Source organism: Trachurus japonicus, chromosome 6, assembly GCF_045865225.1.
Source record: "Trachurus japonicus isolate A0001 chromosome 6, Traja_1.0".
Classification (NCBI taxonomy): domain Eukaryota; kingdom Metazoa; phylum Chordata; class Actinopteri; order Carangiformes; family Carangidae; genus Trachurus; species Trachurus japonicus.
In genome coordinates, this window is record NC_140912.1 from 27,987,688 (window position 1) to 28,000,556 (window position 12,869).

General features: G+C 41.4%; 1 protein-coding gene across 1 annotated transcript; it reads left to right on the forward strand.

The window, feature by feature from the left end:
* The first annotated feature begins 1,813 nt into the window (after nucleotides 1-1,813).
* On the forward strand, nucleotides 1,814-12,546 carry cetp (cholesteryl ester transfer protein, plasma). The gene is made up of 17 exons (XM_085780108.1): nucleotides 1,814-2,207; nucleotides 3,896-4,010; nucleotides 4,111-4,242; nucleotides 5,087-5,157; nucleotides 5,555-5,642; nucleotides 5,757-5,826; nucleotides 5,956-6,016; nucleotides 6,158-6,249; nucleotides 7,237-7,336; nucleotides 7,725-7,804; nucleotides 7,930-7,980; nucleotides 8,067-8,219; nucleotides 8,712-8,779; nucleotides 11,164-11,206; nucleotides 11,341-11,413; nucleotides 11,820-11,905; nucleotides 12,021-12,546. Exons 1-17 carry the CDS (start codon nucleotides 2,024-2,026, stop codon nucleotides 12,096-12,098), a joined length of 1,545 nt encoding a protein of 514 aa, XP_085636234.1. The 5' UTR covers nucleotides 1,814-2,023; the 3' UTR covers nucleotides 12,099-12,546.
* Nucleotides 12,547-12,869: the final 323 nt, after the last annotated feature.

Sequence of the window (12,869 nt, forward strand, 5' to 3'; positions counted from 1 at the left end):
CGTGTCTACAGATTACAGTTCAAAGAGCGCAACCGAAGGTCGTTGACCCCATAGGACACACACGGCTTCTATACTAACACCACGACCTTGAACGCACCGGCCTCACTACTAATACAACTTACAGTAAGTCGACATGCAGATGCACAACTCCCCAGTTTACAGACACAACATGTTAGATAACACTAGTTGTTTTAGTAGCTTTAAATCATCGATTTTCAGTCACATGACTACATGAACAAGAGGAGAGCCACTGATAAAGATAGAAATGATGATACAGTTTGGGAAGCAGAGGCTCGTTAAGCAGGTTTATGTTTATGTTTTTCTTGTTTTCCCCAGAGGTGAGTGTTAAACTGTCGGTAACCCTTGACTTGACGGGTGGGTGCATAGCACATTCATAAAACCTTTCATAAGGTGTTCGTAATGCATTAACGACAGCTTCATAAGGCATGACTCAGCATTTATACATTGGGTTACATTGCTATGGAATAACGACCTGGAGTTTGTTTGTTTTTTTCAAAATAAGAGTCCCCAAGAACAAAACTCCTGTATTCAATGTTCTATTGCAATGGTTTATAGCTTGAATGTTATTTTGTATGTCACTTTACAATGTGCTAGGAGTTATTTGTACATCTTTCATGGATGGTTTATTAATGTTACTTTGCATGTCACTTTACTAAAGAGCCTGAGAAGGATTTATAACTGAATGACAAATGATGCTACCACTGGGATCGTTTGGTGTCTGGGCATCTTTAGGAGACAGGAACAAAGCAAACAATGCATAAATTCTGCATACATGACTTTAACTCAGCCTTTGTATGAGTTGGTATTTTATCCCAGTTGGCCTACAGTACTTTCAGGTGTGATAAAGGGACTTTAATGAAACATCTGGGTAAAACACTAAGCATTCATGACTGTTTTATGAGGCCTTCATGAACTATTGCAATGCTGAAGAAGGGTATTTTGTTCTTTTATTTCCAGGTGCAATTAGGGGACTTTTATTTTGAAAAAAAATCCTGATCTATGAATGCCTTATAAAGCCATTGTGAATGCATTACAAACACCTTATGAAAGGTCTTATGAATGTGCTATGCACCCATCCGTCACGTAAAGTGTTACCGAACTGTCAAAATTAATTATTGCTGATGTTTGATTGGTCAGAGCTCCTCCTGAAGCTTCTTTATCTGTGTTTCTACACCTCCTCTTTCCTCTCCTCTACATTTTAAGTTCAGGCCGAAAATAATCAAACTCATGAAGTGGGTGGTTTTCAAGGAGAACAAACAGACCCATTAACCTCTGAGGGACTCACTTCCACCTCCACCGCCACAGAGGGAGTGGATAGTTCATGTTACACTGAGCTTCTCTGTCTGGTTGCACTGTGAGCCAGCACTTGTTGAAAGAGACCTGAATGTAGTGGTGTTTATTTACCTGTTGAGAGCAGGAAGAATGGGGAAGGTTCATACTTTCTTTCTATACCTGAAACAAGCTCATCTCCAGTATTTTGAAGGTATATATTTGCTTTAACTGTTTCACAGCCTCTGTCCTTGCCCCATATATATATAATTTAACACTAAATGCATGTACAATCTGAGTTGTTAAAAATGTTAGCGTCCTTGTACTTGCCTGAAAAAACCTTGTACTTTGACCAGTTTACTTTCAGGGGACCCTGTGTGAAAGACAAATCTTAGTCAGTGTTTGTCCGTCCATCAAGTCTGAATCACACACTCCGATTGGACGAAGGGACGGGGTTTGTCACGAGATAGAGGCAGTACATATAGTGCCCTCCCTCTTACAGTGAGGGGGCAAAAAAAAAAAACATCAGTAGCCTGTTGTGTCCTCCTGTCAATGAGAGCAGCCGAAGCTCATGGGAAGTGGAGTTTTCCGGGGAGCAGAGGTGAGGTTGGATGAGATTGGACACAGAGGACTCAGCTGAGGGAGCTTGTGCAACAGGACTCCACAGAAAACCAAGCTCACAGGGTTGGAAACCTCCACAGAGTCTCAGACAGCTGAACAGTCCACATCTACAATGGCTCCTAATGTTTTCACACCACGACCACCACCACCGCCGACGCCAACGCTGCTGCTGCTGGTGCTGGTGCTCTTCCTCTCTGTGTTCTCGGGGTCGTCCCATGGCTGCCTGCAGGACCCCGCCTCAGCCTACAGGTTCACCGGCGCTGTCTGCCGGCTCACCTACCCTGCTGCTGTTGTGTGTGAGTGTGATCCTGACTCTGGTTTTGGGGGTTTTTATATCCAAGAATCAGGTTTATTCTTCTACCTAATCAACTCAACTCTACATAACTTGCCAGAATAGGACTCCACGATGAGATTTGACACCAGTGTTGTGGTACTCATGACTGGTCCATTCTAGACCACATTTTCAATGTCTTTTGTGAAGACCAGGGTGAAGGTCTTGGTCTCAAAAAAGACCACATTTTTACTTGGTCTAACTTGACCCTAACCCCCTTGGTCTTGTTCTTGACTTGATCCCAACCCCTTCAAAGTCTTGGTCTTGTCTTGGTCTTGGGTCAGGTGGTCTTGACCATTGCACTGGTGTTGATTGTAATAGTGTCAGTGATTCCTAAAAGTCATTAACATGTCAAGTCTCAGCTTTATTTTAAGTAGATTTACCTGAATATTCAAACAACTGCTGGTGAGGTGAGGTGAGGTGATTGGATCGTTGGCGTCCACAGCTCATTGAGATATTTGTTAAAGTGTGAAAAAGCTCATGTGTGTTGATAAGTGAGAGATTAGATTGAGTTGTCTTCACTATTCAGGTGATAAAGGTAATGTAATCTATCACAGAGCTATCAGAGGCAGTTGCTTTGACAAAATCAAAAGTTCGGTACTTTACTATGCATGCTTTACTGGAGGATGGTGGACATTTAACATTTTACACACACATCATATGACTTCAGAGGATTTGCCACAAGATGCAGCCGCCCTCAAGAACAAAGATGTAACCCTCCAAAAGAAACCGTCTCATTACCCAACGCTTCAATCTGATAGAAAACATGAAGCAGAAGTAGCCAGCAGCATCTTTGAGTACAGAATTAGACAAATGCAGCCAACACACTGAACAATGTTTCATCCAAAACACTGATCTAAAGCAACCAAAATCTCCTCAAGGTGAAGAGGTGGAAGATTCTTGATCCACCATCTGACCTCATTAAAGTCCCATGAGCACATTTGATAAAGACAGAGAAACCCCACCACAAGACATGAAGTTGTTCTGTTGCTGAAGTGCAGAAGAGAGGGCGTTACAGTGATCAATATGATCAATTCAAGCTCTGTTTTGGAAACAAGTGATCTTAATGTATTGATGTTACTTATATGAAAAAAACAGGAGCTGTATAATATGGTTGTTGAACAGAAGAGAGCGATCAAAGTTTACACAGAGATTGAGAAAAGACGAACCAAGGCTATGGATACGAGTCAAATCCCTAACTCTATTGGTGTCAATTACAACAGTTGGATGTCATCAGCATAAAAATAAATGGAAATACTAAATTTATTAGGTTAAAGTGTTAAGTTAAGGACATTACACAGTCATTGACTCCAAGGATTTTCTGTGTTTCCATTCAGTCACTTTTGAATCCCTAAACTGGGCACTATCTGTAGCTCACATATTTTCTGTACTGAAATAAACCAACTCAAATTGAAGCAGAGTCTTTGCACGTTAATGTGGCCCCTGATTTTTAGATTTAATTTTATGTGTAGAGACATAAGGGAGTATGAAACCTCAGTCATCAGGCCTCAGATCCAGATGCTCAGGAGTTAGTTAGCTCCAACAAGCAACCTTTATTTTCAAGATTCAATTCTAACTTTCAGTGTCACAAACCAAAAATGTAAAGTACATATTCTCAGACGGTAATGTTATGTTTTTATGTGTTTATCGCAGTGAATGAGAAAACCACAAAGGTGATTGAGGCGGCCTTCCAACACGCCAAGTATCCGAGCATGAAGGGAGAGAAGTCCCTGCTGATGATCGGACGGGTCACCTACGGCCTGGACAAGTGAGTGGACAACACAAACACAGTGACACATGTGCACAGATGTTGTCACAACAGCATGATGTAATGTTTCTCCACTGACCCACGCTCCCTCCCTCCCCAGTTTGGAGATCCACAACCTGACGATCGGTCGCAGTGCCTTTGAGCTGCGTGCAGGTGAGGGCATCGGCATGGAGATAAGCAACGTGTCCGCGACCTTCAAAGGGACCATCCAGTACGGATACGGCAGCTGGCTGTGAGTCTGTTGTTTGACTTAGAGTTTGATTGATGAGGGAAATAAATCCAGACTGTTTATCCAAAAGATTCAACCTTTTTTTTTTTTTTTTTTTTTACAAAATAACTAGTATCATCTTGTCTTGTCTCCTCACGATCTCTTTATACTCAAACTGGACCCTCAAATATATAGTTTATTTTAGTTCAGTTACCTTTATTTAAACTGAGGCAAGCCTCATTTACAGTGCAGACAAAGCAAAACAAACTAAATACAGAACAGATACACAATAAAATACAGTAAAGCACAGAAACAGAAAGGATCAGAGAAAACATATATCATGTCATATCATATTATATATCATCACACATATCAACATTAGATTCAATTAGATTAAATTCAACTTTATTGTTACTGTGCAGAGAACAAGTGCAAAGCCAATGACTTGTAGTTAACATCTAACCAGAGGTGCAAAAATAGTTTTATTTACTAATAAGTGTGAATTTTGATTTTATATCCTACAATACACTGTATGTACATTTGTAGTCTAAAAGGGTTCATAGTGTCTGTATTATAACAGTTGAAAAAGGTTCTTATATACATGTCAAGGTACTGCTAAACCTCCTTCTACCTATGTCTTGTATATAAGAACCTTTTTCAGCTATGTACAGTTGTAGACAGTGGAGAGTTGCGATATACTGAATATACACATTCTGAATAGGTATGTGGACAGAGTTAGAGGACAAAGAGGGCTGGTGCAATGTTATATCTACAGTATGAACAGTAAATGTACAGTTGGTTAAATGTACAGTGACAATATTTGAAGTTAAGCTTTTGTATTTCTTTGTCTTTTTTTTTTTCCTTTCAGTGTCAACGTTGCACAGTCCATTGACTTTGAGATCGACTCTCAGATCGATCTTGGAATCAACCCCAAACTCTGTACGTAGCCTATATGTTACTGTATATTGTTGGGCAAACGCAGATACCATCAGCTCCTGGTCAACCTGCACAAAAGAATTAAACAAAAAGCCTGAACTTTATCATTCCTCCATGCATGATATACTGAATACAAAAACGTTTACTTGCAGATAATGAAGTTGACTTTTCACAGTAAGAGACCTGAAACCACATGAGCATGACTCAGATGAACACATCAACATTTTTATCAGCTTTTCTCATATCTGGATTTTTTCTTTTCTTTTTTTTTTTGCAGCTGAATAATCTGATAAGGAAATCAAAAAGTTGCTGTTTGAATCAAACTGAAACTGTGAAAACAAGGGTTAACTCATGACTGATATCAGATCATACGTCCTCTTATCTGTGTCTCCTCTGTCAGACTGTGGTCGGGGGAAAGTGGCAGCAGACACTTCAGACTGTTATCTCAACTTTCACAAGCTGCAGCTGCAACTGCAGGGAGACAAAGAGTGGGTGACAAAACACTGATGGACACTCGGCAGCAGAGACGTGTCTGTATAATAATATTTATTATGATATATAATTTATAATATTAATAATATGTGTTTGTTGTCGTTGGTCAGACCAAACTGGCTGAAGAAGCTCTTCACTGACTTCATCACCTTCACTGTCAAACTGGTCATCAAGGGACAGGTGAGACAGGAGTGACCTCTGACCTCTGACCTCTGACCTGATCACTCTGCAGCTCGGTCGTCATGGTGAATGATGCATTTAATCACAGCAAACGTTTAAACACAATGACGAGTCTGTTCTCACCTGCAGGTCTGCAAGGAGATCAACAAGGTGGCAAATATACTGGCTGATTTCATACAAGACACAGCAGGTGAGAGTGTGTTAGTGTGTTAGTGTGTTAGTGTGTTAGTGTGTGTTTGTGTGTTATAGATTTAAATCTTCTTCGGTTGGCTTTTGGTTCTATCTATTGGTCTTGATTTGTGTGTGTGTGTGCATGTGCGTGTGTTTCCAGGTGACTTTGTCAGTGATGGAGACATCAGCGTGGACATCGGTGTAACTGCTGCTCCTGTCATCACTGCTAACTACATAGAGTCGTATCACAAGGTGAATAACACACACGGACAAACAAATACGATACACAACATCACATCTTCTTCAAATGATCTTTATAAACACTTTTCCTGCATCGTGACGAGAGTTTCCACAGGAAAATAAAGCTCCCTGGTTCAGAGAAGCAAAAGTTTCAATCATTGTCGACTCTCAAAAACTCTTACGAAAGGAAGATTTTTTAGTTCCTTAATATTTGTCACTGTGAGCTGTTATTTCATTTTCATACTGCCAGGCCAGTGCAGTTTCTTATAGACAAGCACCTACCGAACCCAAATTAGTTACATTATGCAAAGTGCAGCTGGGCAATGATGTGGACAGATGTGGCATCTTCTCAGCAGGAGCAGTTCTGCCTCTGAACAATGCAAATATGACCATTAATACTACTTATCTAGAGGTGAAATGTGGCTCCATCATGTTGCTGCATTAAAGCAGAAGTAAGTGATATATTTGTGTTAATATAAGTCTTAAATAGTTATATCTTCCGACAGCAATCACTTACATAGAGTGTTTGGACCGAAACACGGGTCTGTCAGTCACTCTGCTCTGCTCTGAGCCGAGGAGAAAACATTTATCGTATCCTACAGTTTTTATCCAATGAGGAGAGAGAATGGCATGCAGGGCTGTGTGTGCAGCCAAGGGACGCCGTGAATGTGGTGACGTAGGGACGAGGACTGTTATGGTGCGTTCAAGGAAAGTCATAGACTCGTGTTTTTCCGTCCTGTGAAGTTGTATCAGTTTGATCTGGTAGGAGTTCACGGTTCGGAAGTTACGAGTGGCCGTTATAGTGACTTTCACAGGTAAAACAGGTCGGAAAAACACGAGTGGGTTGCCTGGAACGCTACAAAGTCGTAAGTTGTGACTTGAAGCTGTAATTTACGATTTCAAAAGCCTGCCTCGAACGCAGCATTAGCGAAAACGACCGGATCGCTTACTTCTGCTTTAATAGTATCTTCTCATAATAAATCTGTATCTTTTATCTAGGGGACGACCAGGTACAACAACACGTCCACAGTCATCCAAGACTCTGTCTTCCATCCCAGACAGCTGACTGAGCACAGGATGCTCTACTTCTGGCTCTCAGGTCAGTAACTGTCCTTGCACTTTTGTCTTTTCATATTTGGAGGTTCAGATACATCAGAAGACAAAGATGTTGTTTTACACACTCGAGAAGTTCCTGATGAGATATAATAACTATATATATATACTATATCATCTCTTTGTTGCTCTGACTGGATATTCACATCCATAGTGGACACTTCTGCAGCTCATAGTCAATGTCCTGACATGTCCTGACAAAACTAAACAAAACACAACTCCGCCCACACCAGTACATCTTCCCCAGAATGAGGGAATAAATTAGCTCCATAAAATGTTTCTTTATAGAAGAAAAATAGATATTTATATAACTGTGGACAACAAAAACATCATTATAGAGAGAAATAAGTAGCTATATCATGTTGTAACACCAGACCAGGTCCTGCAGCCCATGGTCACCGCTGCACACCAGGACGGCCGCTTCCAAAGCAACATTACAGGAGCAGAGATCACTGTGAGTTTATCACCTTCAGCCTGACCTGTAAAACATCTACACAGGCTCCATGTTGGATGTGGTGTTGTGTTGGCCCGACTATTGCAAAAAGGTTGTTGTTGTTTCATCCCCTTTTGTGATTTCAGCAACTTTTCCAGAAGAAACTCTCCAGTCCGATGCCTGGATACATCAAAAAGGTAATTCCTACAAAACATACAAACTTATACCTCTGTTATGCCAGATGTATTATTTGGTGTTATAATGTGCATGTGTGTGTTTTCAGTGTCTGTTGGAACCAGCTTCTCCACAGCTCAGAGTGTGGAGCTCATCTGCTCCTTTCTTAAACACCTCCACCATGGGTACGGGTGTCTGGGTGAAGGCCTCTGGGCAGCTCACCTGTGGGAGCGAAGCCACACCTGTTCTCTTCTTTGAAACGGTACGATGGACATTTTTCAACCGTTTGGTTCATTGCATATTTCTAAACAAAGACATGACTCCTTCACAAACTGTCCCTCCTCTCCTCTGTGGATAATACTGAGCTGTGAAAGTAGGACACCTGATTTGATTAAAGATTGAAGAAGATGAATTTGTATTTCACACAAATAATGAAAAAAAAAGATGCAACTCTGTGTCAGAATAGCACCACCTGCTGGCAAACCTTTGATACTGCATTTGAGCAGAAGGACTAAATGAAAGACCAGGATCAACATCAGAAAGAGAACAAAACAAAGGTCTCAATTAAACAAACTCTACAGAATCTACAGCTTTATTAGTTAAAAACACTAAAACACCAGTCGGTCAGAAGCACATGCTCGATTTCAAATCTGTGCAACAATTACAACTTCCTGTGTTGAAATGTAGAAACAGTGTGTGACTACATCATCTGTGTGTGTGAGTGTGTGATGTTATTGTTGTGTCTCATGTGTAGGATGTGGCCTTGAACGTCGTAGCTTCCTACGCTGACAAGAAGCTCTTCCTGCACGGCAACATGACAGAGTAAGACCTCTCTCTCTGATCTTTACACGACTCACTGATCTTTGAAGACGAGCTCTGGCTGCATAATGAGTGTTATTAATCTTAAAGCCAATAAGAAATTGAATTCAGCAGAAGACAGGGTGTTATCTGAGCACTTCAAGAGGGGATGACAGTTTGCATTTTTGCACAGTCTTCCCCTAAAAGCATGCATAGTGTTGCAGTTGGTCACCTTTATTTAATCAGCTTGTTTCACCGACATCATAGCCAGACAAATAAAAGGACAGAAGCACAAACAGCAGCAGTGACAGTCACAGTTTTTACTGGAGCGGTTACCACAGTTAAACGGGCCTGAGGTTTGGTCTGGATTAAATTTGAGAAAAGCAGTGATGTTGAGTGACAAGTGAAAATGAAGAAGAAGGAAGAAAGCCTGTGTTTGAATGCATGTTATACTCCACTTCCTCTGCTTGTTTTGCCCCTCATGAGAACTTCCTGTCTGTTAAAGGGCAAGAACAGGAAGTTCTCAGGAGGGGCAAAACCACAAACTCCAAACAACCCACGTTAGCTTTTTTCTTCATTTCTAAAAATCTAATCAAACAAGGCTGACCAAACCAAACAGACACCCACCACTGTAAGAGGTGATTTAAAAGTTTGGTTGTTGATTCAATTCTTTCCTCCAGTACATTTAACCCCTTAAAGGAATAGTTCACCAAAAAATAAAATTCAGCCATTATTGACTCACCCTCATGCTGATGAATACTCCAGAGTAATTTTTTATTCAACAAAGTGCATCTGGAGACCCGGGAGGCCGGTTCGTAGTCCAACGGAAACTTTATATGAGAGTAATAGGGACAGACACAAAAACGTCCATAGAACTACACAAAAACCTTGTAATCTTCCTCCACACTGCTTGTCCACTGCAATGGATTGCAGCTGACGAGCAGTTTCATTTTTCATTTATTTATTTAAAAAAGGACAGTGTGCAGTGACATTAGTTATTGAAACAATAGAAAGATGGCTGCACCAGATTTAGCGGAGCCGCTAATTTCCATCTGTAGTCCTGTTACTCTAGTCCAGTACAGGGGAATATTAAAGGCCCCATGGCATGAAAAATGTGATTTTGGTTATTTTTTCGTGCTTGGGGAGGTCTCTGGGCCCTGAACGGGGTCTGTGCTGCAAAATGCGCTGCTATTCAGGGGGTGAATTTCGCGCGCTGGCCGGCGGACCTGACGTCAGCGCGTCCACGACTGCCTTCGAATGGATCAATGGAATGGAGACATGAAGAGGGCAACCGCGGCAGAGCCATTGATACAGTAACAGAGTGGCGACGCTCCCTGTTATATCAATCGCTCTGAACCACGGTGGATCCAAATTAGGCCTACTGTTACTGCCAGCAAACCACCCAGCACAACTGAAAGCCCTGTTAAAAGCACCCCACCCCCCCCACCCCCCACCGCCACTCTCTCTCCCCCTCCCTTCACACACGCACACAGCAGCAGCAGGTCACTAACTTACACACCCTCTCCCTCTTCACTACTGTCTTATTAGCCGTTAGCCGCAGCTAGCAGTTAAAAGCCGACGTTATAACTTTAACAACGTTATCAGGCAGGTGGACAAACGTCCTCTTTTGCCCGGACACGTCCACTTTTCACGTCCTGGCCGGCGTGTCCGCGACGCGTCCGTTTTTTTTTTTTTTTTTAATGAAATCATGAATATGTCCGGTGTTGATTGGTTTTCATGGGACCGCGGACCCTGACAGATGCGGCCCGACACCCGGACCCGGCGCGTTAATTCTCAGTACCGGCCTGTAGGAGTAGGAGCCCATACAGATCCATGCAGAGGAGCTCAGAGGAACAGACAAGCAGCCTCCTGCTGCAGCACAGTGAAGAGGCAGGTGTGTGTGTGTGTGTCTGTCTGTCTGTCTGTCTGTGTGTGTGTGTGAGAGAGAGAGAACCTACAGTAAAATACCCCCCCTCCCTCCCTAGATAGGAAAGACTGTAAAGAGTAAAGTAAACAGCGAAGAGTCTGTGCGCGCTCCCGTGCCGGTGGCTTCGCTGGTTGCTGTAGTTACGCGCAGCGGCCGTCGCGTCACTGGCCGTTCTCATTAATCCTGCCCTATGATCCTTTAAAACCAACAATAATGTTCCGGGTCAATTTGACCCGAACAGTTCCAAAGGGTCCAAAATGTGAACATAACACAAGGGTTAAATGGTTTTTGTGTAGTTTTATGGACGTTTTTGTGTCATTTTTTGGTGAACTATTCCTTTAAGAACTGAAAGTTAATGAGCAATCTTGTTGAGTCAATCCATGTAAACTATAAAACAAACACTAAATGTGCAAGTTTATATAAGTAGCAAGGTGCAACTCAACTCTTAACGTGTGATGGTGATCCTCTCTCTCCTCTGTAGGGTCTCTGTAGTCAACGCTGAGCGGACGTCACTGAATCAACAGGTAACACAATTTATTTCATATCTCACTGACAGGTTTTGTTGCAGTGTAAAATACTCGAGTAAAATCACAGTGCATTCGTGTGTGTTGTGTGTGTTTGTGATTTTTTTTTTTTTTTTGACTTGTTCTGTTTCAAGGTGGCAGATGAGGCTGAAGTGGAGTTTATAAGAGAGGCTGTGGAGAAGATAGGCATCCCCAAGGTGTTGACAGGTGAGAGAGTGAAGAGTGTAACTTCAATTATCCTCCTACAGATAAAGACGTTAAAGTAGCATTTGAACTGTATTAAAGCATTAAATACATAGACATAACTATAAATAGGCTACTTATCAAACAAAAAGACAATTCATAAGATGATTTAGCTTTAATATATAACAACATATAATTTTACAGGATCTGCAGGATTGCTTTTAAATAAATAGTCCCATGGTTTACATTATCTCAAGATCAATATCATTTTCTCAGCACTCAATTGCTCTTGTTACTTGTTGCAAATTGGTGTAAAAACAGCAGCAATAGTTGTGATATTGGCGGTGGCTGACGTCAGTGATGATGAGAGGAACCTGTCATGTCTACACGCTGCAGTGTGATTCATTTAACTCGTGTTGTGTTTGTCCAGTTCTTCAGACGGAGCTGACCAGACTGTTGGACAAACAGGGAACCAACTTATTTGACCTTGATAACCCTGAAGTGCTTCCTCAAGACGTGAGTGCTCCCGTTCATGTTTTGGCTTCAGTGTGATTTTTGGTTGCGACTGGGTTGGGTTGGATTTTTGTGTTTCAACACTCACTCTGATTGTCTCTCTGTCCGTCTGCTGCAGGGCTATGTGGTGATTCAGATGGACTTTGGTTTCCCTCATCACCTCCTGGTTGAGTTCCTCAAGAGGACACTGCAGTAACTGTGTAATTCAGAGTCAGAGTCAGGGTCAGATGGTTATACCCTTCACAGTGATTATTGACATATTGAGCATTTTCACGTTTTTCGGAATTTTTTTTGGTTCTTCGGATGAAACAACCTCCTCAGCTCTTTTTGTACGTCCAGCAGACAGAGAGGATATGAGACGATCATGTCAATGAACCTGACTGTGATGGCTGCACTGCACCACGTTTGAAAAGTTTAATATATTTGAAGTTGTTGACTTGTGTAAAACGAAGCATAATTCACATGTTTGTTTGGTATATCATGTTATCCTTTGTACAATGCACATTACATTAGTTACTGAAGTTCTGAAGTGAACCCCGTCATTAGTTTATTTTTGAAAGGAGTATAAGTGTGTATCATTTTTATATCAACCTCTGAGAATCTCTTAATTGTGTAGGATGTTGCAAATAACACTTTCAAAAGGGTGAATGATGAAACTTTAGTGCACAAACATATATTTGATCCAATACAATTTTCAATAGGAAGTTTAAGTTTTTGTGAAATAATCTATTGCTGCATGAAGCTTTTTCTAATCATGATTAAAGATCTATTGACTGTGATGTGTTTCTATTGTGCTTTTATTGGCCTGCTAACAGCAGCTAGCCTGTAGCTGGCCTGTGTGACCAGTTTGGTTTATTTACATAATATCAGTTTGTCAAGACTTTAATTAGAGTCAAGCTGCAGCAAAATGAATTGATTTGAAATGTCCCAGCAGACATTTTTACCCATAACTCAATAGTTCGCACAG